Source organism: Chrysemys picta, chromosome 7 (genome assembly GCF_011386835.1).
Source record: "Chrysemys picta bellii isolate R12L10 chromosome 7, ASM1138683v2, whole genome shotgun sequence".
In the NCBI taxonomy this organism is placed as follows: Eukaryota; Metazoa; Chordata; order Testudines; family Emydidae; genus Chrysemys; species Chrysemys picta.
In genome coordinates, this window is record NC_088797.1 from 96,121,445 (window position 1) to 96,146,720 (window position 25,276).

A 25,276-nucleotide genomic window follows, 5' to 3' on the forward strand; every position below is an offset into this window, starting at 1 on the left:
TACTTGAGGCTACAACGGTTTTTCTAAAAGAAGACGAATGCTTAGCCTAGATAAAGGCAACCACTGATATTATATTCCGCTGTGATTACCAAAATGTTATTTTTTCTAGACTTTTTAGCTAAAACCAACTTCAGCCTCAGTCAGTTCCTTCAGTCATCAACCAACTGTAGACCAGACAAATAAATGAATTCATGCAGCAGAGACTTCATCCTAGAACACAGACTGTAGTGGCCCACTTTACTGTCTCTTAGCAGGGATAAGTACTGTGGGTCTTTAGGAACAACCAGCAGCTGCAGTATTTCCAGCAAAAAGGGATTATTCCATGGAACAGTCTATTCTGCATTCAGGATTGGCCTGGGAAATACCCTAAGTAATCCCTTTATGCTCCTGACCTGCTCCAAGCTCATTAGTAGAAAGTAAGGGGTATGCTGACTGTTCTTTAATGGGCCAAATGGCTGTGCAGTCATCCTAGAAACCTAGTCACCATATGTTGTGTAGAACAATCATTTGACAAATGCCAGCCAGTCCCTATTCTTCTCTTCCCTTCCATGCTTAGGACCATGACTTTAATGAACTACTGCTGCTGCTGAGGCAGGAGGGGGTCCAAACAGATTATAGCATCTGTTGTATGTAATTATGTGTTCAGAGATGCAGTCAAGTTCTTTGGCACTTTGCTAGATGTCCAGGAGGTTTGACAGAAGATACTGTGGTTGAGAAGAGCTGCTTGGTGTGCCATTGGACTGTTCCTTTGATCAGCTTGCCGGCACTTAGCACCTGCAAACAATTGCACTCCAGTCCCATTGGTTGACACAGGAGGAGGTGATGGCAAGAAGCCAGGCAAGACCATGATTTGATGAGCTTCCCCCACAGAAAGATTAAGCTCCTATCCACCCTCAGTAAAGCTGGTCTCAGGCCCACCCCAAGCCCATCTTCCATCAGTCACAGCAGCAGGTGCTCCTGGGTACTCTCTGGAGGCACAGAATGCAAAGCTATCAGACTCTTACTCCTGTGCTGAGTTCTTCCATGGTGCCTAGGAATTACTCCTTTGTTTGAGCCAATGTATAAAAAAGGGCAGACTGGTCCAAGGTGACTGGGGTGTCAATCACATCCTGGCTGCTGGGGGGAAATGGCTTGTAAGATCCCCTTTTTATAAATGAGACCAGCATTGTACTGGATAGAGTGGCTGTCAGTCAGCAGTTCAGCCAATAGAAAACATCCCTTCCATTCAAACTATATTTGAAGCTCCCTCCTTACTGGGCTGCTGGCAGTCAGTATAGAAGAAAGACTCAAGCTCTAGCCTCCTGCTTGAAGCTGGTATGGGGCCTCCAGCAGCTGTTACTCCAGTGAGTAAACCCTGTGCCTGGAATCCTCACTGTCCCCTCACCAAGTTTTTCTCTTAATCGTCCGTGAGTGCCCTCATCACACTCCCTCTTCCCATGTAAGCTTGTCTTCTCTTGGCCAGCAACTCCTCCTTCCCATCCCATCTCTGCCTCCTCTCTCCTAGGAGATCATTCCTCTGTACTGGGTTTCGTTGTTGCATTGCCAGCTTTCCTGAAGACAGAAGACTGGGGGAGCTGAACGTGATGAGGCCCAGCAACATATTCTCCCATCCTGTTTAGAAGACTATTCCAGGTAAGAGAAGGAGGAGCCTGATAGAAGGGAGAAAGCCTAGGCATGGGGAAATGTAGGGGGCACACTGCCATCTTCATCCCCTCCCTACTTGGAGCAATGGATAAGAGCCAGGGGTCTTTGTTTGGCATGTACTGGGGTAACTGGTGCACTCTATATAGATAGACACTTGTTTTCCCACAGGGGATCCTTGAGCAAAGAGTGGAGTGGGATCCCCTTCTTTCCCTCTCCACTGCTGGGAGGAAACTAGGGGAAGGACTTCTTGGTGCCAGAGGATCACCTTTTTTCACAAACAGTTCAGAGGAGGGCTGCTAACCTAGGAGATCTTCTTCCCCATTAGCCCCTGCCTACTTGGAGATCAGAAGAAGGATGACTGTATTCAGAGGATATTAATCTTTGTAGTAATATGTCCAGATAGAGCTACTATAAGATGGGTGCATTAACTGTTTGGAAAACTGTTGCCAGAGAGTAAGTTATGAATAGTTCACAGTCACGCTGGAAGGGCATATCAAGTGGGGATATACAAATGCAAAGTACTACATTTAGGAAGGAACAATCAGTTGCACACATACAAAATGGGAAATGACTGTCTAGGAAGGAGCACTGCAGAATGGGATCCGGGGATCATAATGGATCACAAGCTAAAAATGAGTCAACAGTGTAACACTTGCAAAAAAAGCAAACATCATTCTGGGCTGTATTAGCAGGAGTGTTGTAAGCAAGACAAGAAAAGTAATTCTTCTGCTTTACTCCACGCTGATTAGGTCTCAACTGGAGTATCGTATCCAGTTCTGGGTGCCACATTTCAGGAAAGATGTGGACAAACTGGAGCAAGTCCAGAGCAGAGCAACAAAAATATTAAAGGACTGGAAAACATAGAAAATCTATGAGGGAAGATTGAAAACATTGGGTTTGTTTAGTCTGGAGAAGAGAAGACTGAGAGGAGACATGATAATGGTTTTCAAGTACATAAAAGGTAGTTACAAGGAAGAGGGAGAAAAATTGTTCTCCTTACCCTCAGAGGATAGGACAAGAAGCAATGAACTTAAATTGCAGCAAGTATAAGTTGAACATTATGAAAAACTGCTTACCTGTCAGGGTGGTTAAGCACTGGAATAAATTGCCTAGGGAGGTTGTGGAATATCCATCATTGGAGATTTTTAAGAGCAAGTTATACAAACACCTGTCAGGGACGGTCTAGATAATACTTAGTCCTGCCATGAGTGCAGGGGACTGGACTAGATGACTTCTCAAGGTCTCTTCCAGTCCTCTGATTCTATGATTCTATTTGGGGGTCTGAATATCATCTGAACAACATGATTCCTTAATCTGAGCATCAGTCTATTCTCCAGCTCTAGGTCTCAGATTCTTAAACTGCACCAGCATGTGCTCTTAGCTATTTTTTTTCACGCTGTGCTGACTATGACCATAGGCTTCAACTTCCACTGTTTCTGATGGGTGCTCGACCCCACCCCCGCCCCCATTCCACCCCTTCCCCAAAGTCCCTGCCCCCATTCCACCCCCTTTCCCCAAGTCCCTGCCCCTGCTCCACCTCCTCCCCTGAGCGCGCCACGTTCCTGCTCCTCCCCCCTCCCTCCTGGAAAGTCCTAAGCACTGGGAGATAGGCAGAGGAACGGGGACGCAGCGCACCTGAGGGAGGAGGAGGTGAGGAGGGGGTGGGGACAAGGAGAGCTTGGTTGCCAGTGGGTGCAGAGCATTTTTCCCCATGGGTGCTCCAGCCCCGGAAAACCCATGGAGTTGGCGCCTATGACTATGCCTTTGTGTTGTATAATTATGGCATATACTGTTTTGCAATGTGATGTTGCTGGGGTTTTCAATGGAAATTTTAAATAAATAAAAACATGGGCAAAGGAACAGCTTTGTTGCTAGGAGGAAGGTCAAAGAGACCTCTGTTTGTAACACAACGTTCCTGATCCAAATCAGCCACTCTCTTCCGCATATGGTGTGTAGCCCTACATCATAGAATAGAATTTATAAAAATGTAATTGCACTCTGTAGCTGATGTTAAAACTAATCAGCAAAGGGTCTCCTTTAGAATAAAATGACAACCCCCGGATAAACTCAGGCAATGAGGTAGCTCAAATAAACATATTCATCAGTCATGAGCGCCAATGACTGACAAACAGTTAAGAGACTGATGTACTAAGGAACATTGTGGGATCTCTGTTATGGTATAAGTGGTCTCAATACTTTTTGTGCTAGTTTTATGAGAGTTACTTTGAAATAAGATGGCCAATAGTCTCAAGTCTGAACGCAGCAAAAGAGCAAAAGTGTTGAGCTATATTTTTACTTTTGAAATTGGGGGACAGACTGAGAGACTATTTTCGCTATGAAAACCAATCACCTGGGGGCATGTCTTTCACCTGAGATATATCGCATGCTCAGCTGACAGACACATGGAGTGGAATCCACAAATCTACTTAGGGTACGTCTACCCTACAAAAAAAAACAAAAACCAAAAAAAAAACCAAAAAAAAATGAACACCGAAACAACCCAGCAGTGAGTCTCAGAGCCGAGGTCAACTGACTTGAGCTCGTGGGGCTCACACTACAGGCCTAAAAATAACAGTACAGACATTCCTGCTTGAGCCAGAGCCTGAGTGAGGTGGGTGCATAGGTGCCAACTTTCTCCGGTGCCCCCTGCCCCCACCCCGACTCCACCCCATCCCTGCCCCCATTCCAAACCCATCCCCAAAGTCCCCACCGTAGCTCCGCCCCCTCTCTGCCCCTATTGGATCCCTTCCACAAATCCCCGCCCCAGCCCTGCCTCTTCCCCAGCATGCCACGTTCCCCCTCCTCCCCTTCCTCACTGCCCCATGAATCATCTGTTTCGTGGCGCAAGCGCTGGGAGGAAGTGGGGAGAAGCAGGATGCAGCAGCGCGATCGTGGAGGAGGTGGAGGCGATCTGGAGCAGGGGGGTGGGACCACGGGGAGCTGCTGGTGGGTGCTGAGCACCCACCAACTTTTTTCCATGGGTGGGTGGGTCTCAGAGCCCAGGTTCCAGCCCAAGTGGGAACATCTACATTGCTATTTCTAGCCCTGTAGCTCAAGCCCAAGGCAGTTGACCTAGGCTCTGAGACTTGCTGGTGTGGGGAATTTTTGCAGTGTAGATGTATGGTGAGGTGCTTGCAACCACATTCACAAGCCACAAGATTCCTGCTGAACGTAGTAGGTACCTAAACTCCCTCACTGCCTATGTTTTTCAAAGTAAACAGTTCCCACCTAAACCCAAGAGTGATTCACAAACTAGGGGAACACAGCTATGTGGCGGACTAACTTGCCCAAGAGGACCAATCCTGAGTATCCACCTTATAACTCTTGGCCCAGTAGTTAAAGTACTCACCTAAGATGTGGGAGTCCTAGCCAATTCCCCGCTGCCTGGCACAGGGGAGAAAGAATTGGAACTGGGCTCTCCCACATCTCAGGAGAGTGCTTTAGTCACTGGTCTCTGTGATATTCTGATGTGGGGCTCCCTCAGTCTCTCCTATTGAAGATAAAAGAAGAACAGGAGTACTTGTGGCACCTTAGAGACTAACAAATTTATTAGAGCATAAGCTTTCATGGACTACAGCCCACTTCTTCGGATGCATATCTGGGCTGTAGTCCACGAAAGCTTATGCTCTAATAAATTTGTTAGTCTCTAAGGTGCCACAAGTACTCCTGTTCTTTTTGCGGATACAGACTAACACGGCTGCTACTCTGAAACCTATTGAAGATGTTGCACTGTGGATAAATAAATTGAATGATTGGGCCAGAGAGAGACAATGGGAATAACTCTAGTTCAGCACGTTGGGCACTCAGCTGGAAGGTGTGAAGTGCCACACATGCACAGCATTTTTTGATGAATAACATTTTGTTTAATTATCACGGTTTGGGGGGAATGGGCTGATCAACTTTCAGGACCACCTTGGAAGGTTGCTTTAAATGAAACTGTGGGCTAGGCTGGCTTCAGCAGGCCAAGGAGCCCATCCCGCTGTGGATTCTGTTTGGCAGGCTGCCTTGTCTATGGTCTTAATCCACTGTGCTGCATATTTTGTCATAGGTACATCCCAGTGAGCTCTTAGGCCAAAATCAAAAACAAACACAGCATCCAGCCTCAGCTCTGGCATAGAGCAGGGAAAGGGAGGAAGGTGGACCAGACCGATACTTTTTTGCTGTGTAAAGGGGATTGATTTGAAATAGAGCCCATGGAGTTCAGGGAAAAAGAAAAGAGAGAGAGAGAAAACAAACAAACACACACGTTGCTGGTCTTTATGGCAGGGGCCTATGGAGTTTGAGAATGGCATGACGGCCCCTACAAGAACCCACTTCATTTGTTGTCTTGCACGGTGGAGATTCAAACCTTGCAAGATAGCCTTCCAGGGGAGCCAACTTAAAGCCTGGTGGTGCAGAGAGTAGGTTTACATTGTTTAAAAAATGATCGCTCCTGTTTTTTTTTAAAGCAACTTCCGGCTCTGCAGTAGGAATGCAAGCAAACACTCTCTCCCCCTGCCAGGGTGAGGATGTGCCAGCTATCCCTTTAGAAATCCTCGCCAAAGGCTAGATCTAGAGAAAGGAATGTCTCCCTGCCTCAGACGCAAAGCAGCACTTCTACTCTAGCCCCTACTCTGTGTATCTTGCTGGAGAGAAGTAAAGAGTTGATGCACAACTTAGGCCATGGAAGGGGTGGGGAAGGCTCTCAAATCACCTCGCTGTAACTGTCTCATAACCCTAGTTTCTTACACCACTTGGAGGGAAATTAGTGCCAAATTGTTTTGAGGAGTGAGAGAGTTCTCCTATGCAGTGTAACCCATTCTATGGTGCTTTGTTTTCCTCTGCTATTCATCAGGCCCCAGCTAGGGGAGGGGAGCCTGCTAAAGTATTGTGTCACTAAGTCAGGCTATAGAGCAGGGGTCAAACTCAAATCCTCCCAACAGGCCAATGTCAGTCATGCTGCCCAGAACCCACCCCCCAAACTCCACCCCCCACAGGCCTAAGGCTCTGGGCAGGAGTTTGGGTGCGGGAGGTCTGGGGGATGGGATTGGGGTGCAGGCTCTGGGAGGGAGTTTGGGTGCAGAAGGGGTGAGAGGTTGGGCTCTGGGAGGGGGCCTAGGGTCCAGGCTCTGGGAGGGAGTTTGGGTGCTGGGTGTAGGCTCTGGGAGGGAGTTTGGGGACAGGAGGGAGTATGTGGGGGAGGGGGAGGCAGGCTGTGGGAGGAGGTCAGGGGGTGCAGCACTTACCTGGGGCAGGCCAGGGGGCCTCTGCACGCTGTTGCCCCCAGGCACCGCCCCCCACAGCTTCCCATTGGCCACAGGGGTGCTCGGGGTGGGGGCAGTGCACAGAGGCATAGCCCCACCCCACGCCAGGGCCGGCAGTCACATAGAGCAAGTGCATAGGAAACCGCTCAGCAACAGCATGCAGGGCCAAGGGAGAGACCCAGCCCCAAAATTGCAGGAGCCCTGCGGGCCACATTGGGGAGGTGTTCGGGCCACAGATGGCCCGCACGCCAGGAGTTTGAGACCCCTACTATAGAGGCTTATCCTTCCAGCTGCAGATGGACTTGGTTCAATTCCCACTACTGGCCCCTGCCAAGAAATGCTAGTGAAGCAACCTTGCTATTCTGCAGTGTTAAGAGTTGCTTTTGCTGTGCTCAGAGCTGTCAGGACCTTTCCAGGAAGATAGCTTGAGGGAAGGAGGGGCTTCTGCAAAATTGAAATTTTTCCCTGGGAAAGCTTGATCTTCCAACAGGAAGTAATTAGCAAAATCAATTTTAATTTCAGCTCATCCCAATAAAAACATTGTTTTGACAAACGAAGTCCAAATGTTCCTTTTTGGTTCGATTTGACATTAATCTAGGCCCACCTGATCTGCTGTATGGGCGAGAGAGTTCAGATGCCTCATGTCCCTATTCTCCCCTACAGATCAGACACCCTGGCTAGACTAGATGGATCATTGTCTTCCCCCTTTGCCTGAACTGTATCAGTGCCACTAATATAGTGTATCATAGGAAATGTAGTCCATTGTAGAAGCCCGGCCCACGAAAGAGAATGGAGGTATAAGGCACTTGAACTACCACTCTTAGAAACATGCCAACAGCTCAGGCAGACAGTCTGTCAAACTCATGTTCCGAGTTGGTTCAAAACACCCCAGTCGCATGTTTCAATTTGGTAATGTCTAATTGTTTGTGTCAAAACAACATATTACTGAAATTCTTCCAGACCTTTAATTCAGAATTATCTTTTTCATTTAAATTCAGGTTGAAAATTGAAGTTTTCAATAGGATAAATGTTAGTTTTTGACCAACTCTAGCGGTGCTTCCTTCCAGACCATAACACTGATCCAGGTCTTCTGCTTTGTGATTGAGGGCAATTGAGAGTTAATTGTCAGGACAATGGATGGTGAAGGAAAGTGCTTGTTTTCCTGAGGGATTAAGGGGGGGGAAATCAAAAACAAAAAAAATATGATTTATTCTTAAAATGGACCAGTTTACATAGTACAGTGATAGTTACAGTAAAAAAATATTTGGGTGGTAGCGGAAGAGACTAATTTCACCTTACAAAAATGCTCCAATCCTCAGTATCTGAGTGAGTAATGTGACTTGCATTTTCATGTCATCAGCTCAGTATAGCAGACAAGTGAACACAGGTGTGTGTATTGTACATATTTAGAGTTGCTGCATCCCATACATTCTTAATATCTCCCACTTCATTCTCACAGGAAAAAGATTATCTTTACACTTTGATAGCTCAGAATACGAAGCACAAAGTGCAAAAATACACTGGGTTTGCTGAAATATGTAAAAACAAACCACACCACACCACAAACATTTTGACTTCACAGAAAATGACTGAGGTATGAGAAGCAGCATAGAAAACTGCTCCTATTTATGTGCAAGATATTTAACTATGAAAAGTATTCTTTCTAGAGAAAACGAATGGCAAGCCTGCTCTTTTCAACAGATTAGCTTTCAAAAAGTGCAGTTACCTCACCATCTTCAATATGAAGGACCTCAGTTGCCTAAGTTTACTTTACTGCTTTGGAAAACTATTTCTGACTCAAGTGTTACTGACTACAATAGGGAACAAAATACCATAAGAGACAAGACAAACATTCATAAGAAAGATCAGATCAGCAGATGAACCAAACACATTTAACTCGCCTATAAATTAGGACATTTTATAAGTTACATGGTCTGTCTTGTAAATGATTTTTTCCAGATATGATTTTTGGCATCTAGGGGATTTTTAAAAGGCACATGAATTCTTAAATGTACATAGAGCCAAATTCTGCCTGTGAAGTCAGTGGGATTGCATGGGTATAAGTGAAGGCAGAACTTTGAGCGTATGGTACAAGATAGGCACCACCCACAAGATTAAATATACATAAGCATATTTACAGAGTTCACTCCTACCATCTACCATTACTCTGTCACTTATTTTCATATATGAAGTAGTTAGAACAAAAAGGCTGCAGTTTAAGCTAATTGCACTTTCTTTATTGCTTAATTCATTTTTACCCCTTAAAAATTGCCCCATGTGATTTTTGGAAGACCAGCTTCCAAAAGTTTTTGCGCTTTCCTAAAATATACAGTGCATCTTACCTCTTCCCCTTCTCTGACTTTTCTGTTATCCACCCAAAAAGATACTCCTTATTCATACCACAGAATCATAACCTTGCATTTTGTTTCCACGAGGATGTAGAGGGTTAAGACAAACCTCTGTCTTGGCAGCAATATCTCCTCTCTACTACATACTCTGCCATGCAAAAAAATGAATTGTGGCTCTGTTCACATAACATCCCCCCACACAATTATTACAGCTTCCCAAAACTCCACCACACATTGTACTTCCTCACAAGTGTTTCTTACCCCATGATTAAGGCTAGTGAATAGCAAAGAAAGTCACATATACTTAACACAGACATGCTATTTCTACAGTAGGTAACTGACTGAGGGGCTTGTTTTTCCATTTTGAAATAGACCCCTTTTTCTCTAAGGGTAAGATGTGGTTAAGTTTAGAAGTTCTCAGATGGTCAATTGCTTAACTCAACAAGTCTCAACCTTTCTAGCAGGTTTTGGTGTACTGTACATGAAGCAGAGGCTGAAGACTAACACTGTTTAGTTACTGAAAGCAGGAATGCTCATGGGCTAGTAGTTCATTCACCAATATGGGGATGAATTTTCAATCCTATCCCAGCTTTGCCACTCAGGAAAGAAGCCATTTGACAGCCTCGGACTGCCAAGCTGCTCACACTCTGTTTCATGTGTCTTCCTTGGAATCTTATGAACTGTGCAGTCTCTCTTAGTAGATGCTGGTGCTTGGACGCCATCAGGTTTCCATTCTGCATGGACAATCTTGTAGTTCTGACCCTCGTTATTGTCCCAGAAGATGTGCTCACCACTTTGGTAAGAAATGCAGAACTCAGTCTTCTCTTGAGTGGGAATGGCTGGAGGCAGCTCAATAGCAAATGAGAAGGTGTCACTGTCAGAGTCGCCATACACATTGTTCATATACACACAGTCAACATCAGTGTAGGTTTTCCACGTATCAAAGGTAATTCGAACCTGAACCTTCTTCTCATAGCTCACGTTTTTCACTTTCACAGTCCCTGCCACAGCCCTTTCTTGGAGGGTGCAATTCTCGAGACAGACAAAGTTCTTCTGCAAGTGATTCCGAAAATCTAAGTAATCAGCTGAAGGCTGAGGGAAACCCAGAATCAAATTTTTCTCTTCATGTAGTTTTAAACCAGCAGTTATGTCTTCAAGGTCTAACAAGTCATACTGAAGATCCCACACCGGATGCTCCTGGATTTCAGAGAAGACATGGATTGCAGTCAGAGATAGCCCCTTTGAATCTGCAAACACGACTCGCTTCTTGGCTCGGCTTGGGGAGCGGTTCCAGTCATTGTTTCGACAGTCAGATTCACGTTTCACATTGAGACATGGTCTGAGAGGCTTGAATCTGTTAACAAAGTTTCTTCTTTGATAGTCATCAAGAGGGCTGAGAATTCTCTTCAGAGGTGGCGAATGGGCTAAGCAAATTCTCATGGCCACATCAACGGGCATCATGGAGCTGGGCAAAGGTCTTGGGTCCAAGATCTGTATCATTCTGAAATGTGATTGGGAAGATGGTAAGTTATAAGGTTGTCTGCTCCATCAAATATATACTGGAAGAGTCTTTTGAAAAGCTGTGCACACTTTATTTCATTCACCATCTTAATTATTCATGGCTTGCTCTTTGCATACTCTCAAATAATGCAACCTAAATTACGATTATGACTTCCAATTACAGAAGCTGAGGAATAGCATGAAAAGTTATTCATTCAACCATATTTGTAAATTCTGAATTGTTTTGATTTAGCCACATTCTCACCCAGCTGTTTGCTTTTCCATGAACAAAATCTGTGCAAAGAGGTTTTTATTCACACAAAATGTTCATTTAGGAAAGATCTCATCTTGCAAATGTTCACATGGGAATATGGGTGAAGATTTTCAAAAACTAGCATATGTATTAGCTATCCCTAGTGGAAGTGCTCATCTCATTTCAGAGACAAGGTGGGCGAGGTACTCTCTTTTATTGGGCCAGCTTCTGTTGGTGAGAATGAAGCTTTTGAACCACACTGAGTTCCAGGTCTGAAAAGGGAACTCCCAATGTCACAGCAAAAATGCAAAGTAGAACAGATTTTCCAGACTTGAAAGCTTCTCTCTCACCAACAGAAATTGGTTCAATAAAAGATATTACCTCATCCATCTATGTCTCTAATATCCTGGAACTGACACAGCTACAACTACACTGCATGCATCTTATTTCATTCATACAGGCTCCAAGCCAAGCCCCATAAATTCCTGCAAGTTCCCCCCATCAGGGAGCAGAGATAACACTGTATGGACTCATCTTCACATAGTGCCAAATAGGTAAAAATTGATAGATTGATATGTTCAGTGTTTGACAAGAATGGTCAAAATACTAGATAAAATTGTTCTCCAAGAGTAATTCACCCAGCTGCAGGTGTTAGAGGCATACCATATCATGATTTTGTCTGTTTAATTTATGCAACAAGAGCATGCTTCACCCCATCTCATTTCATTGTAGTAATCTAGTATACTAGCCCTTAATAAAAGGTATACTTTCCTAAAAGCATCTCTAAATCCATTTGTAAGTCTACTACAGGTCTGCATAAAAGCTACATAGCTTCTATTCCAATTTTTTTTAAATAAATCACCTTTCTACTGATGAAAGATTCATAATTAAAGTATAAAGAGAGACATGGCTAGTTCAAACATTTGTGTATATTATATATTTGTGGATTAGGGCTTCAAATGTAATACATCTTTGAAGACTGGTGTAGTTTGAATGAAGATAAAATTCTGTTGAGTCATAGGAAGCAAATATTTGCTTTCTCACTTTAAGAAAGCTTTCTACTTCTAAGTGCTCTCACTGGTATTGCAGAACAGTACCAAAATATGGGGGGGGGGACGGGGGGGGGACTATTTCTGCAGACTCTGAGTCTCTTAATTCTGCCTGTTAAGGCAAGTGCGGAGGGAGGGGCAGGGAAATTAAAAAAAAAAAAAGGGCCCTATTAGCCCCTGAAGCCAAAGCAACATAAATTCAGCTATATAAACAGAACCAAAAACAACACACACACATATTGAAGTTTCAAAAACAACTTTCACTTATGGCTATTTTGAGAGAAACTCCTTGTGCTTCTTTGAATTTTTGAGCACATACACAGGGCATTAACAAACAGGCATGAGAACTAGGAAACTGACAAAATCCCCAGAAAGTCAGAAGTTAAGACCATTCTGGAGACATTAAATGTTAGCATAACAGATGCATATTAACATTTTAAGTAATGCAAAACTTGACAAGGATCATGATATAAATCTTAATATCTCAGGTCCCTCCCAAAAAGCAAAATTCTAAATTCGTAGAAAATGGCTGATGTCACACACAGATGCATGCACTAGTTTAAGTAGTTCATAGACTCAAAAGTCAATTTAAATACTATGTTAATCTGCACTAGTACACTAGCAAACACCCATATAATGCTTCTGCGTTTGTAAGAGGGGCGTGCCATGCTCCACAGAAACTCCTGCAATGCACTTTTTAGCACGAGCATGAGTCCCTATCAGCAATGTTAACTCTTACAGAAGGCTTACCTGGTACAATTCATTAAATAGAGCAAACTAAGCCAGAAGAGACGAGCATGGAGAAGAAGCGGTGAAGGTTAATTAAGTGCTTCTAGCTTGATTAAACCTTTGCACAATCTCCTCCCTTTCTTAGCAACCCCCCTCTGCAGTAGCTGCTCTTTGCAGACTACCACAGAACGTAGTCTGCTGCCTGCTCCTACACACAGCCCTTTTCACGTGAAAGCCTTTGAGTAGCCAATCCCTTAGCAGCTAGCTCCTGCCAAGCAATCAGGGCAGTTACATGCTCATGTTACTGCATTTGTAAACTCGATAGACATGTTGGCTAGAGACTGCCTTCTAACGCAGGAGAAATAAAGCACGAAACTATGAGTTCAGGATCAGCTGGTTTTAGTGATAGAGACTAATATATGTTTAAGGTATCAGTCATGATAAGGTGATGTTTCTGCGTCCATGATCTGTCACCTTCAAATCAGCACTAGCGCTGGAAACTGCAGAAAGAAAGTAACTTTCCATTCTAATAATTTTAATGAGAAAAATATATTTTAAATTTAGTTTCATCTTGGCAGGAAAAAAATGACTAAAGTCAACCATTTGGAAACAAGATATTTTGATCAGTTATATAAAACAGTATAGTCCAGAGTATAATAGAATAATTTATAACTATTGCTGACTTTACAAGACTTCAACAAGTATTCTAACTTTGCCCGGGGGGGAATGGAGGATCAGGTAAGCAAAGCCCTAGTCCTGCAATGGCATCTGAATAGGCAGACATGCACAGAGCCCCATTAAAATCAGTGGAGGGGTCTACCCACATGAATGCCTTGCAGAATTGGACACAAATAATTATATTCGCATGAGCTGTCTCATTGACCTCAGACATGAGTGCAGGATCGGGGCCTTTGTATCACTAGAGGGAGAAGGTGTGTCAGAAAATCTAGGTCACTGTATTTATCTCTTTTATCCCAGCAGCTGTTTTCTCCCAACATGTAAAAACCAGCTTCACAATTAGGTTTACTTTTCTTTGGTTTCTAAAATATATTTAACTTACAGAGAGGAGAAAACAGCTGCTCTCCAAGCAACAAACCAGGCAAATATCAAGTCTATTCATTCATTCCATTGTAATAGAATAGGTTTGGGGGGGGGGGGTAATTATAAAATATAGTGACAAATTGACAATTTTTTTACATAAGAAGCACTTAATGATATTTTTGGTTACAAATATCCCTTGTCTCTTGTTTTGGCACAGCGCTGAGAGATTCCCATTTTGATGTTTGTTCATTGAGGCTACATTAAAATATAAACCTGAATCATTACTGAAATGGCCACATAATTATAGGACTAAAATGTACCTCTCTTCTTTTTCTTTTTCCCTTTGTGCCCCTTGCTGAATGAAGAACTTCATTAAATCTCTGTTTCCTGAACTGTTATAGTTGAAATAACTTATTAAAGTTCTTTGCCCCTTCTCCCGCTCCACTTTCAGTTCACACTTAAATCTTTTTATTTAGCTGTGAGAAGAAAGGTTCAACTGATTGCTTCAGTGCAGAAGCTGAGCAGAGCACTCCTTGATTAGTGACAGTCAGACACCTGCAGTTTCTCTGCTTAAGGGGAGCCTTATTGTGAATAGCTGGGGGCTAACAAACTTGGAGAAGCCTGTTTGCCAACTTTCTAAGTCTAAACTGTGGTTTAGCAGCATCTCATTGTAATTCGGGGAGCAAAGAAAGGAGACAGCAGCAGGGTTACAGCCTCAGTGGAATGGATTTTCAAACTGAAAGGCTTTCAAGTCAGGGGGTTAAAATGGATTTTTCAAATGACCTGTGTTTCCAAGCAGTAGGGAAGGGAAGCATGCTGCATTTGTAATATGGGTTTTCAAAATGAAATAGATATTGTTTAATCATGGCTATTTTTTTTCAGTCACTGTTGAAATGATCTTACATACTTAGAACAAAAATAATACCCAGCCTAAACTGTAAAAAATAAACTTTTGCACTAGCTCTCGCCCATGATTTGTTGCAGGGGACAAATCTATTTGTAGCTGAACATATATATCCCCTTTGAGCAGGGGGTTGGACTATATGACCTCTTGAGGTCCCTTCCAACCCTGATATTCTATGATTCTATACACAATGTAAGACTCTCTACATCTCTTTGCCAGTTAGAAAAAGTACTTCTGCACATTTAATTTAATTAGTTTTTATTTTCACACACAGTTCTATGTTCTGTCTCTGTGCTATAGGACCTATAAAGGTGCTTGAGTTACATTTATTACATAGGAGTCAGAAGTTTCCTTTCTTTATGCTAGGAAAAGGGGGAAAATGGAGCAAAAAAATTCTCCATTATGTACACATTGGGGGGAAGGGGGTCACACCACTAATACGTGCTCTTCTTGCCGGCACCACTGATTTAGGCCAAGATCAGCAGGATTACATAGAATGGCCAGCCTGGGTCAGACTAACGGTCCATCTAGCCCAGTATCCTGTCTTCCAACAGTGGCCAATGCCAAGTGCCCCATAGGGAATGAACAGAATAGGTAATCATCAAGTGCCATGCAAGGGTCTACAGCTAGTGTACAAAATAGCCAGGAAGCCGTAACTGGTTGCAGCATGCTGCCATCTGCAGAGTGCAGATTTCCCAAAGGCAATTCATATGGGAGCTAGCGTCTTGTGGGCTAGGCTGTGGTTTTCACAGGTCAGTGTAGGCGTTTCAGCTGTCCATTGATTTCACTAGCCATGTTCATGCTGGCTCAGTCTCGGTCTCTCCACAAGATGTTGACTCTCACCGCACCAGAAGATGTGACTTGAAGTCTGTGAGGTGTAAATGGTGGTAGTTAGGGTTGCCAATTTTGGTTGGATGTATTCCTGTAGGTTTCATCACATGATATAATATTTAATTAAAGATTAATCTTTAATTCCTGGAAACTCCAGGTCAATCCTGGAGGGTTGGCAACCCTAGGGGGGGTAGTTGGGGTGTATGTTTTACTCTTGCATAGATTTATCCATAGATAGGTAGCATGTGGCCCTACTTCTTACATAAAACCAAGTGGGCCTAAAATGATGAATCAGTATATTTTACAGGCCTTTTGGTCCAACCGAATTAGTTGATTGTTTTTTGTTTGTGATCTAGCAGAATGAAAGGCATTAACAGGGAGTGTATATAAGAGCTTGTTAAATTGTAATGCATAAGAGTATGACAGTATGTGGAGGGGAGGTGTAAGAATGGATTCTCTGTTTTGGACACAAGCCATCTAAAAGTAGAGAGAAGCTAAATTAAAGGGGGGCGGGGGAAAGCCTGGCTGGTTTTGGAATTATTCTGATCTACTCAGGGGTGAAAGTAGAAATAGGGACTTACTGGTATGGGGCCGGCTCTGGCCCTGGAAGGGGCGGGGTCTTGGGCGGAAGGGGCGGGGATGGGGGGGTCAGAGCCAGCCCTGGCTACCCTGTACTGGTAAGTGCCCTCCCCCTCCCCCATGGGGATAGCAGTGGCAGCCGGGGGCTCCGGTAGCAGTTTAAAGGGCCCAGGGCTCAGCCACCGCTACCACCCCGGGCCCTTTAAACTGCTGCCTTTAAATAGCCCCCAGGGCTCCGGCAGCACGGCTCCGGGGGCTATTTAAAGGGCCTGGGGCTCCCCCGCCTCTACCGCCCCGGGCCCTTTAAATAGCCCCCGGAGCCTGCCGGAGCGGTGGCAGGGCTCCAGCGGCTTTTTAAAGGACCAGGGCCGTAGAGGGCTACTCCAGGGCTCTGGGGGCTATTTAAAGGGCCCAGGACTCCGCTGCTTCTATCGCCTGGCCCTTTAAATAGCCCTGGAGTAGTGGCGGAGTTCCGGGGCTATTTAAAGGGCCCGGGGCTCCCGCTGCCTCTACGGCCCCAGCCCTTTAAATAGCTAGGGCTCCAGCAGCTGGGCTCTCGCGGCAATTTTAAGGGCCTGGGGCTCCAGCCGCTGCTGGGAGCCCCAGGCCCTTTAAATTGCCACCTGGGGAAGCCGGGCCACCCCTGTATGGCGCACCGGCTCTTGCCAGTACGCCGTACCGGCTTACTTTCACCTCTGGATCTACTTGACTTTCTGTTGAGATGTTGCACACAATGTTCAATACTGTGTTTTTGTACATTAGAAAATTCATGTGGCAATAAGATTTGGATTTCTGAGCTAAGGTCCTTGGTGACTGACATGCTTGTTTATGCCAGTACTTGAAGGTACCTGTCATACAGGCAAGGATATTCTGAAGCACTAATCTATGATACAAATGAGGCTTTTTGGAATGGAGTCTGTTTTTCACTAGAGCCATAGGTATTCAAGGAGACCTTCTCCGAAGTCCATTACTTTCCAACCCCCTTCCCTTTTTTGCTCTCTTTCTCTTTCACTCTTCCTTATGACTGAGGCAGCTGCCCAGCTCCTGCTCAAGTACAGATGATACTTCTCCAAATTGCCATTGAAAGTACTGGAGAACAACACAGAATTCACATGAAGTTGGGAACTTTTGGGTGCAAAGTATCTCTCATTCTTTTGAGTAAGAGCCTGAAGATCCTTCAGCTCTAACCTCTTGCATGATAGCATTAACCAATCCACAGGATTCTCTGAATGAGGTTAAACATGATCAGGAATTATGTTGGCACTTAACAACTGTCATGCATTTACACTGGAAATAAATTCGTATCTCAGATCAGTACCTCGTGGACAAATGTCTGTTGCTGCCCGTTGGCAGTCTCAGTAAAATGAATCTGTATGGAATCTGAGTTCTTCTTTCACCCCTACAAGAAGGCCCTTCAGGTTGCAGTAAGGCAAACTAATAGGTGGTGTAAAGTAGCCAGGCAGATAGCACTGCCAGTGTTCATGTTCTGTTTTATAAATAGAGAACTCTAGTTTCCAGTGATTTCCATTTGGCATCTTTCACTTTAAAGAGACATCATCAACTTAAAAATTTCTATTTGAACTTTTTTATCTAAGATCACTGTAACTGAAAGACTAGCAAGAATTTTTTTTGTTTTAAATTTTTGTATATGACAGTACTTTGTACATAGTCAGTTAGTTTTCCATTTGGTTGTGTGGGTCTTCCACACAAGAAGATGGGAGAGAAAAACAGTTCTATAGAAACAGACAAATGTGACTGGAAACCCCTACCTTCCTGCCCCCAAATTGTCAGGTGTTGTACCTGAAACTAATTATCACCTTTTCAAAAAAACTGACCAGATTTCACTTTCTCTGCCCCTTAAAACACACACACACACACACAAATATATATTATGCTGAGGTTGTGATTATAGTTACAGTTGACCTGCAGTACATGATAGATTTTCTTACAGTTTCCAGCCTAGATTCTCCATAAGCATGCAGCACATGGGTTAACTTTTCAGTGAGTTTACAAAGCATGCTGTGTCACAAGTCTCCAAATCAACTTTGGACTCCTCTGGACAAAGACAAAATTATAACCTTCTAACTCCACAAAGAATCCTTTTATAGGCAGGTAACACCACAGCTCTTGCTGTCTCCAGCCTTTCAAAACTAACCAACTCTTTTTTTAAACAGCAGCATTTGAAGCAAATTATAAATGTTTGCATTTTTCACGTCAGCTAACAGACGCTTAATGGTTTGTTTGTTTGTTTCTGTCTCCAGTAATTTTGCTGCAGGGGTAGAATGAAAGAGCTGCTTTCTTTAACCTGTGTCCCTAGACTAAAGTAATTGACAAGCTTTCAGGGTTCATTATTTGGCTTTATTGCTTTTAGATTGTTGCTACAGGGCATGCTTCTCTGTCCCTATAGCTCTAGAACAAGGGAAGGGAGATGTGGTGAGAGGCCTCTGACAGCTAATCAGAGCCATTTGAGCAAAGATAAGGCCTGCATTTTCTCAGAACAAATTCAAGCCACAACCACCTTTTAGTTGGGGGGGGGGGTGAGAAAAATTGTAAATCCCCAACTTGCTTCCCATCCACTGAAAGCACTGCTGCTGTTTGTACAATGGGAGATTAATATAGTGCATGTTGGAGTAACAGCTATTAATTAACAGGAAAAGTCCAAATGTAGGTCCAAAACGGAAAATAATTATTTCTCAAAGGAAAACCATTGGAGTCACCCAGGTAACTCTATCCACTTGTCTTTTGCCAACCATACCATTGAGGCATGCAGCATCACTTAGTATATGTAAATGAACCACTAGTATGTTAATATGACAGATGTAGCATGGCAAATTAGGGCTTAAACCCCCAAGGCTGCGGAGAGCTGTGGTTCTGCTGTATCGTATCCATTCTCTTCTATCACAGGTGGTTGGTGGTTTCTTAGGGCCCAATCCAACATCCCTGGCAATCATAGGAAAACTATTTTTGACTTTACTGACAGTTGGATTGGGCTCCTAATTTCAGTTATTTTTAATCCTTTGGAATGTACCTAGGTCAAAACATTTGGATGACTGGGTCCTCCAGGTGCTACTGCATTACAATTAATAATTCAGATAAACCTCTAGCTTCTAGGGCTCTTAACTGAGCCTCTAGTCCTTTAGAAGTTTAACCTTAGTGAGTTATGGCTGAACCCGTACATTCACTAAAAGTCTTTAGTCCCAACTGAAAGTGCACTCTCTTCACTGTCCTCTCAGTGCACACATTATAGGGTTGCCACCTTTCTAATTGCTAGTAACCGGAACCCCCCCCCACCTCAAGTGCCTCCCCCTCCCGCTCTGCTTCTTCCCCCAATGTGCTGTCCCTGCTCCGCCTCTTCCCTCAAGGCCCTGCCCCCGTTGCTCTCTCCTCCCCCCATTGCTTGCTAGATCATCTCAAGGAGCCAGCCTGCAGTTAGGAGGCGGTCCTGGCTGAGCAGGGGCTGGCACAGATTAATGGCCTGGTGCCTCCCTTCGCCCCATGACAACTGGACTTTTGGTTCTGGTGACATGTATGGTTGCCAGGTCCCCTTTTCAACTGGTCTTTCTGGTCGAAAACCAGGCACCTGGCAACCCTAACACCCAGACAGAGAAGTAAAAAACCAGACTGGTTAGGTAAAATCTGGATGGGTGGCAACCGTAGCACACAAGTGAACATATAAAATCTCTGATGGTTATGTTAGGTTTTTAATTGTGGCTTTGCGGGATTTCTTTGCCTCTGCTACAGCCCCACATAAGATGATACCTACATTCTGTTTATCATCTTTCCAAACTTCCCAAAGCACACTCCACTACCCCACACCCCAAAACCAGGCCTAGCTTCCTTTAGACCCTTTTGGAGCAAGAGGATCTTTTCTGCCAGAGATAACCAAAGGGACTTGTCAATGAATTATGACCACATACTCAGTGAACGGTCAATTTGTTCTTATGGAAGTGTAAGCAGAGTCAGGATGAGCTCTACCCTGACATCTGGTGGTGAATTGTGGCGAGTTGTGGAAAAGAACTTCAGGGGCTGATCTTGTTTGCATAGGCACACCCACCCCGCCTAGCATGAGCCCACAGCAGCCCAAAATGGTCATTTTGGCTACTGTGGGATCCCCAGTTTCTCTGTTATTGGGGCAGGAAGAATAAAGTATTGTTACTCTGATTATGTGAATCAAGGACAATTAAACTGTTTTATGACAGAGGGACTCGCCATCAACTAAGTAGTACTCGCTAGACAAGGGACATGGGTTCCAAAACCCAGTGAATTGAGAGAGGTGGGGAACAGGTACTTGTGGACATGGGTCTCAACTATCAATTGCTGCACCACCACCTCCACTGTGGAATATCAGAGCTAATTTTAATTCCATTAGGAGTCTAGTTACAGGCTGCTGAGATGAATTCACTTTGGGCCAATGGTGCACTAAATCAAACTGAAATCACTAAAGAGTTAAAATTACTGAGAGCTGAAATCACTGAGTGCTGTGGGGGGGCCTGAAGATATGATGCTGAGTAGCTGAGGGAGCAGAGCAGTTTGCGGGATGACTGGAGTAGCTTGTGGAGCAGCTCGTGGGACAGCTGGCAGAGCAGTTTGTGGGACGACTGGAGCGGCTTGTAGAACAGCTGGTGGAGCGGAGCGGCTGGCGGAGTGGAGCAGTTCGTGGTACGGCTGGAGAGGCTCACGGGACGGCTGGTGGAGCGGCTCACGGTGAAGGCTGCAGTAGAACCCCATGGAGAAGTGGGGCAGTTGGCCTTGGACCACCCCTTGCCCCTTAACACCGCTGCTGCCCCCTTCCCTCTGCCCCCTCCCCCCCCCCCCGGGCTGGGAGGTAAAACTCTGCAGATAAACTTTTGAACTCTGGGGCTGCACTGACCAGGGACAGAGACTTTTGGGTTGTTGGACTTTTGGGTGATTTTTGGGTTGCTGGACTCAAGACACTTTTGGGGGTTGGACTTTTGGGACTGTGGGTGATATTTTTGGGTTGCTGGACTTAAGACCCTGAGGGGAAAAGGATACTGCCAAACTTACTTGAGGGAAGGGGGGTCTTTTGCTCATGGTTTGTGTTATGAATCCTGTTTGTGGTGTTTCCCCAACATAATGCTGCATTGTTTCCCTCCTTTATTAAAAGGATTTTGCTACACTCAGACTCTGTGCTTGCGAGAGGGGAAGTATTGCCTCTTAGAGGCGCCTGGGGGGTGGTATGTAATTTCCCCAGGTCACTGGGTGGTGCTCAAGCCGGTTTTGCATTGCGTTATTGAAACGGAACCCGTAGATATTGAACCCAGCCCTTGTTGCTGCCAACTCAGGTGGGCAGAAGGGTTACAGAAATCTTACAAAATATGCTACAACGTTCTACAGCAGTAGTCCCAGAACTACCGCTCATAGCATAGGGCCTAGTTACTGTAGAATCTGAAAGCATTTTTGTTAGAGCTAGTCAGGAGTTTTCTGCTGAAATATTTTCATTGTAAAATGCTCATTTTTCTAAACTGTCTATGGAAAAGGTTTGGTTTGATGAATCTCCTGATTTGGACTTTAAAAAAAAAAAGTTTCAGAATTGTCAAAACATCTCATTTCAACACTTTTTAAACATAGTTTTGGGGTTTGGGGGATTTTTTTTTTTTTACTTTTTGTTTTGAAATTTTGGTTTAATTCATATTTAGTATTAAAAAAATTAAAAGGTCAAAATCAAAATTAAACATTTCAAAAACACTTTTACTGGATCTGAAATTTTTTTTCAGATTGTTGGTTTGCAGAAATAATTGAAATCCCAACATTTGTCTCTCTTTAGGATGGGGAAAAAATTCAAAATCTCAAAAACAATTTCCTGTTCCACTCTAACTTCTGTGTGGGAACCAACCCAATCAGACTGCAACAACTGAATACTCTCATTCCTTAAGAGATTGTGGAAATGCCAAGCCAAGCATGCAGTGATTCCCACTGATTCCCAATTATGACATCAGTGGACTACTGTGATTCCAGAACTGTGAATATAATGCTTCCTATTCATAGATTCTAAGGCCAGAAGGGGCCATTATGATCATCCAGTCTGATCTCCTGTATAACACAGGCCATAGAACTCCCCCAAAATAGTTCTTGTCCTGTAATAACCCATGTGAGAACAGTACGCCTGAACCACCTGAGATATAGAATGCTAGACTCTAAGGCTATGGCTACACTGGCGCTTTACAGCACTGCAATTTTCTCGCTCAGGGATGTGAAAAAACACCCCCCTGAGCGCAGCAAGTTCCAGCTCTGTAAAGTGCCAGTGTAAACAGTGCCCCAGTGCTGTAAGCTAATCCCCTCGTGGAGGTAGTGTACCTGCAGCGGTGGGAGAGCTCTCTCCCAGTGCTGGCGCGTGACCACACTCGCACTTCAAAGCGCTCCCACGGCAGCGCTTTGGAGTTTTGAGTGTAGCCACGGCCTAAGTAGTGACAAACTAGGGGTCCAGTCCTGCTTCCATTAAAGTCAGTGGCAAAAGTTGCATTGACTGCAAGTCGCACAAGATAAGGGCCCTAACACTACATAGAATGTAATTTAAATTGTGTAAGCAAGAAATTGATTAAAGAATATTTAATCAAACTGGTGTGTGGTAGATCAGCCAATGTTTGTACAATGTTTTGGAAACATAAAGTGCAAGATAAGTGTTCAGGTTTTAGTGCTTATTTTTTAACTTTTTTTTTTATTAAAAGTCTGTGACAGAAGAAAAAATAAAGGTCATATGAAAAAATTGGAAAGTATGTGCTATGCACTCAAAGTTTCTGCAATGTGATTACCATATATTAAATCCAGAGTATTTTGAGCAAGAGTCTCTTAAACAACTTTTATGCAAGACATTCCTTTTTTTAAAATGTTGCGTCACTAGTCTGGTTCTATGTAGTACAATCACTGGCTGGGGCAAAAAGAAAAATACAGTTACAAAAATAAACCATCAATGTAGCTTATACATAGTTGCTACTTGGATGATGGAGGGGAAAGGAAAATAGAGTAAGACAAGAAAGAACAAGAATGTATGTATTTACTGTTACATTAGCCTGGGCTATAAAGGAATGGTTCACAAAAGCACAAAAGACAAGACATGCATGGGCTTGTGTATATTGGTCAGTTTGCTGAGAAGCAGATATGCTCCTCAGAGGCATTGGAAGGACTGTAGTGTTTCAATTTCTTTGGATGCTGGAGGGGTTTGGTTTAGGGGGGAGGAGGGGTTGGATTCGTCCCCCACCCCCAAATGTTCAGAAAAGTTGAACCATGAGGCTATGTAGCCCACATAGTTGTCCCTGAGGCAAACAATTCATACAATCAAATATGATTGTATTACCATATTTGCACAATCCATTTCTATCACCTAGTTTCTCACTCTACACCAGTAACAATAGGGAGGAAAAAATCTGACGACAGCTTGCCCTCAGAGAAACAGTCATGGTTCTCCTTTTGTGTAGTTTTGATAAGACCAAGTATGTATACAAATGATTATTTGCCAGCAAAGTAATGTTGGCTTAGTGGACACTCCCACCAAAGGGTTCTAATTCTTTGCCATCTGTCTGCCAAAAGGGTGATGTCTTTATTTATATGGGAACAGTTCCTGACAGCCTTGCAGGAATGGTTCAGTTTTGTCAAGATGATATAGCATTCGCACAAGGCTCCTGCTTGATTACCGCTGAGAGCTATGTTTACTGAGCATTTGGGTGAATATTTCTGTATCTGATCACAGCCCAAGTCATTCAAGTCTGCACTGATCTCAGTATTCCATGCAATGTGACTGCTCACCAGGCAGAGTTTTAAGAGGCCTTCTTAGAGTCTGAATAATGCTCCTTTTCTTATTCCATCACCGAACACACACAGTCCATTTCTATATTTTAGGTTCTCTTACAAGGTTCTTTTTGTTTTGTGAATCATAGAGGAAGGATCTGAGCTCGGAAGTAGGTAGAGTGGAATTCTCTGTCCAAGTTTTTTTTCCTGGATTTGCTACATTGCTAAGAAAGCTCCCCTATGGAATAGATCTAAGATGAATGAACCCCTTTTCCTCCAGATTTAGTCTAGTTTCTAATAGCTTGAAGCTTAAAATAGGGGTTTACTAGACCTTAATATGGTTACACTTTAGTTTCTTGCATATGTGTCCCCCTACCCCCTCTAGATTCTCTAGGGTCATGATTGCTATGTAGCATAGCTTTCAGATTTGCTAGTAAGAATGACGCTTCTCTTAAGTCCTAGTCCTATAACAGAAGCATTCTTGTTTTACCAAGTGGCAGAGAGAGAGCTAGGGAGGGCCTCTGAGCATAAAAAAGTTGTTGCTCCTAGGCCTATTGCCTGAGTAACACATTTGTAATGGTTTGGCTTCTCAGTTATCCTTGGGTATCACTTTCCAAAATGTAGAGAGATTATTGTCAGACAGAGTTTGCCCCTCATATTTAATAAAAGCAACACTAAGGTACTGACTAATGCAAACGTCCTCTGCCTGACCTTCTAGACTTTTGCCTTAGTATCTGCCCCCTTGTCTGCCTTTCCTCCCTCACCGACTCCCTTTCAATCCTCCAAAATGCTGCTGCACAAATAACTTATTTTGCCTGCTACTCCTGTGATATGTAGCCTCCCTTTGCCTTCCACACTACATGTTAAGAGCCCTGTTCTTTTCTGGAAGGCCTTGTGTCTTCTGCACATCCTAGCTCCTGCTTACTTCACTGCTTTCATCTCTTTTTACTGTCACCTTTGGTTTGCTCAAGCTACATGACTGCTCATCCCCTTCATTTCTCATCTCTGTGCCTTCTTCCATGAAGTCCTGTGACTGGATGCTCTTCCCTGAGCTGGTCCACCGTGCCTTCACCTTCTCTTCTAAGGCCATCCTTAAGCCTCAATTTACTCACAAAGCCCATTACTTTATTAACCTCAGCTAAAACCACCAAGGCTTTTTATTAGTGCTCTACATCCAAATCACTTTATTAGGGAGAAGTGTGCATTCAAACTGGCCATTTCACCTTCACACTATTAGAAGAGCTCAATTTAAAATCCATTAAAAATGGAGTTTGAAAGAGAAAATGGCAGCTGCCCTTTAGCCATGCTGCCTTAATACCACACCAGCAAAAACTTTATTCAAACTAGTTTTGATTGTGTAAGTGTCAAACTCACCCACATAGACCCTTAAAAGCAAAGAGATGTCTACACTT

General features: G+C 43.8%; 1 protein-coding gene and 1 long non-coding RNA gene across 11 annotated transcripts in view; one reads left to right on the forward strand and one right to left on the reverse strand.

The window, feature by feature from the left end:
• LOC103306265 (uncharacterized) overlaps positions 1-25,276 on the forward strand; it is a 65,598-nt gene that overhangs the window by 28,787 nt on the left and 11,535 nt on the right. For 6 of the 9 annotated variants that reach the window (XR_010589271.1, XR_010589269.1, XR_010589265.1 and 3 more), the window contains one exon: positions 679-1,632. This is a non-coding gene — a long non-coding RNA (uncharacterized LOC103306265). Of the gene's footprint in view, positions 1-678; positions 2,912-25,276 lie in introns of those variants that run through there. The other 3 variants (XR_010589268.1, XR_010589266.1, XR_010589272.1) reach the window with 3 other exon arrangements.
• On the reverse strand, positions 8,073-14,255 carry PPP1R3C (protein phosphatase 1 regulatory subunit 3C). Of its 2 annotated transcripts, none has more exons than XM_065552068.1 (2): positions 14,128-14,255; positions 8,073-10,736 (listed from the first exon to the last, which is right to left on the reverse strand). In XM_065552068.1, exons 1-2 carry the CDS (start codon positions 14,178-14,180, stop codon positions 9,788-9,790), a joined length of 1,002 nt encoding a protein of 333 aa, XP_065408140.1. In that variant the 5' UTR covers positions 14,181-14,255; the 3' UTR covers positions 8,073-9,787. The 2 variants fall into 2 exon arrangements, with proteins under 2 accessions (XP_065408140.1, XP_005292590.1); XM_005292533.4 differs by lacking the exon at positions 14,128-14,255 and adding an exon at positions 12,788-13,114.

What these genes read in the sequence shown, in the direction of transcription:
- PPP1R3C (XM_065552068.1), bottom strand. Translation starts at nt 14,180, where the DNA reads ATGAAGTTCTTCATTCAGCAAGGGGCACAAAGGGAAAAAGAAAAAGAA. An exon ending in GAAAAAGAAAAAGAAGAGAG is followed by an intron (nt 10,737 to 14,127) that starts GTACATTTTAGT and finishes ATCACATTTCAG; the next exon opens with AATGATACAGATCTTGGACC.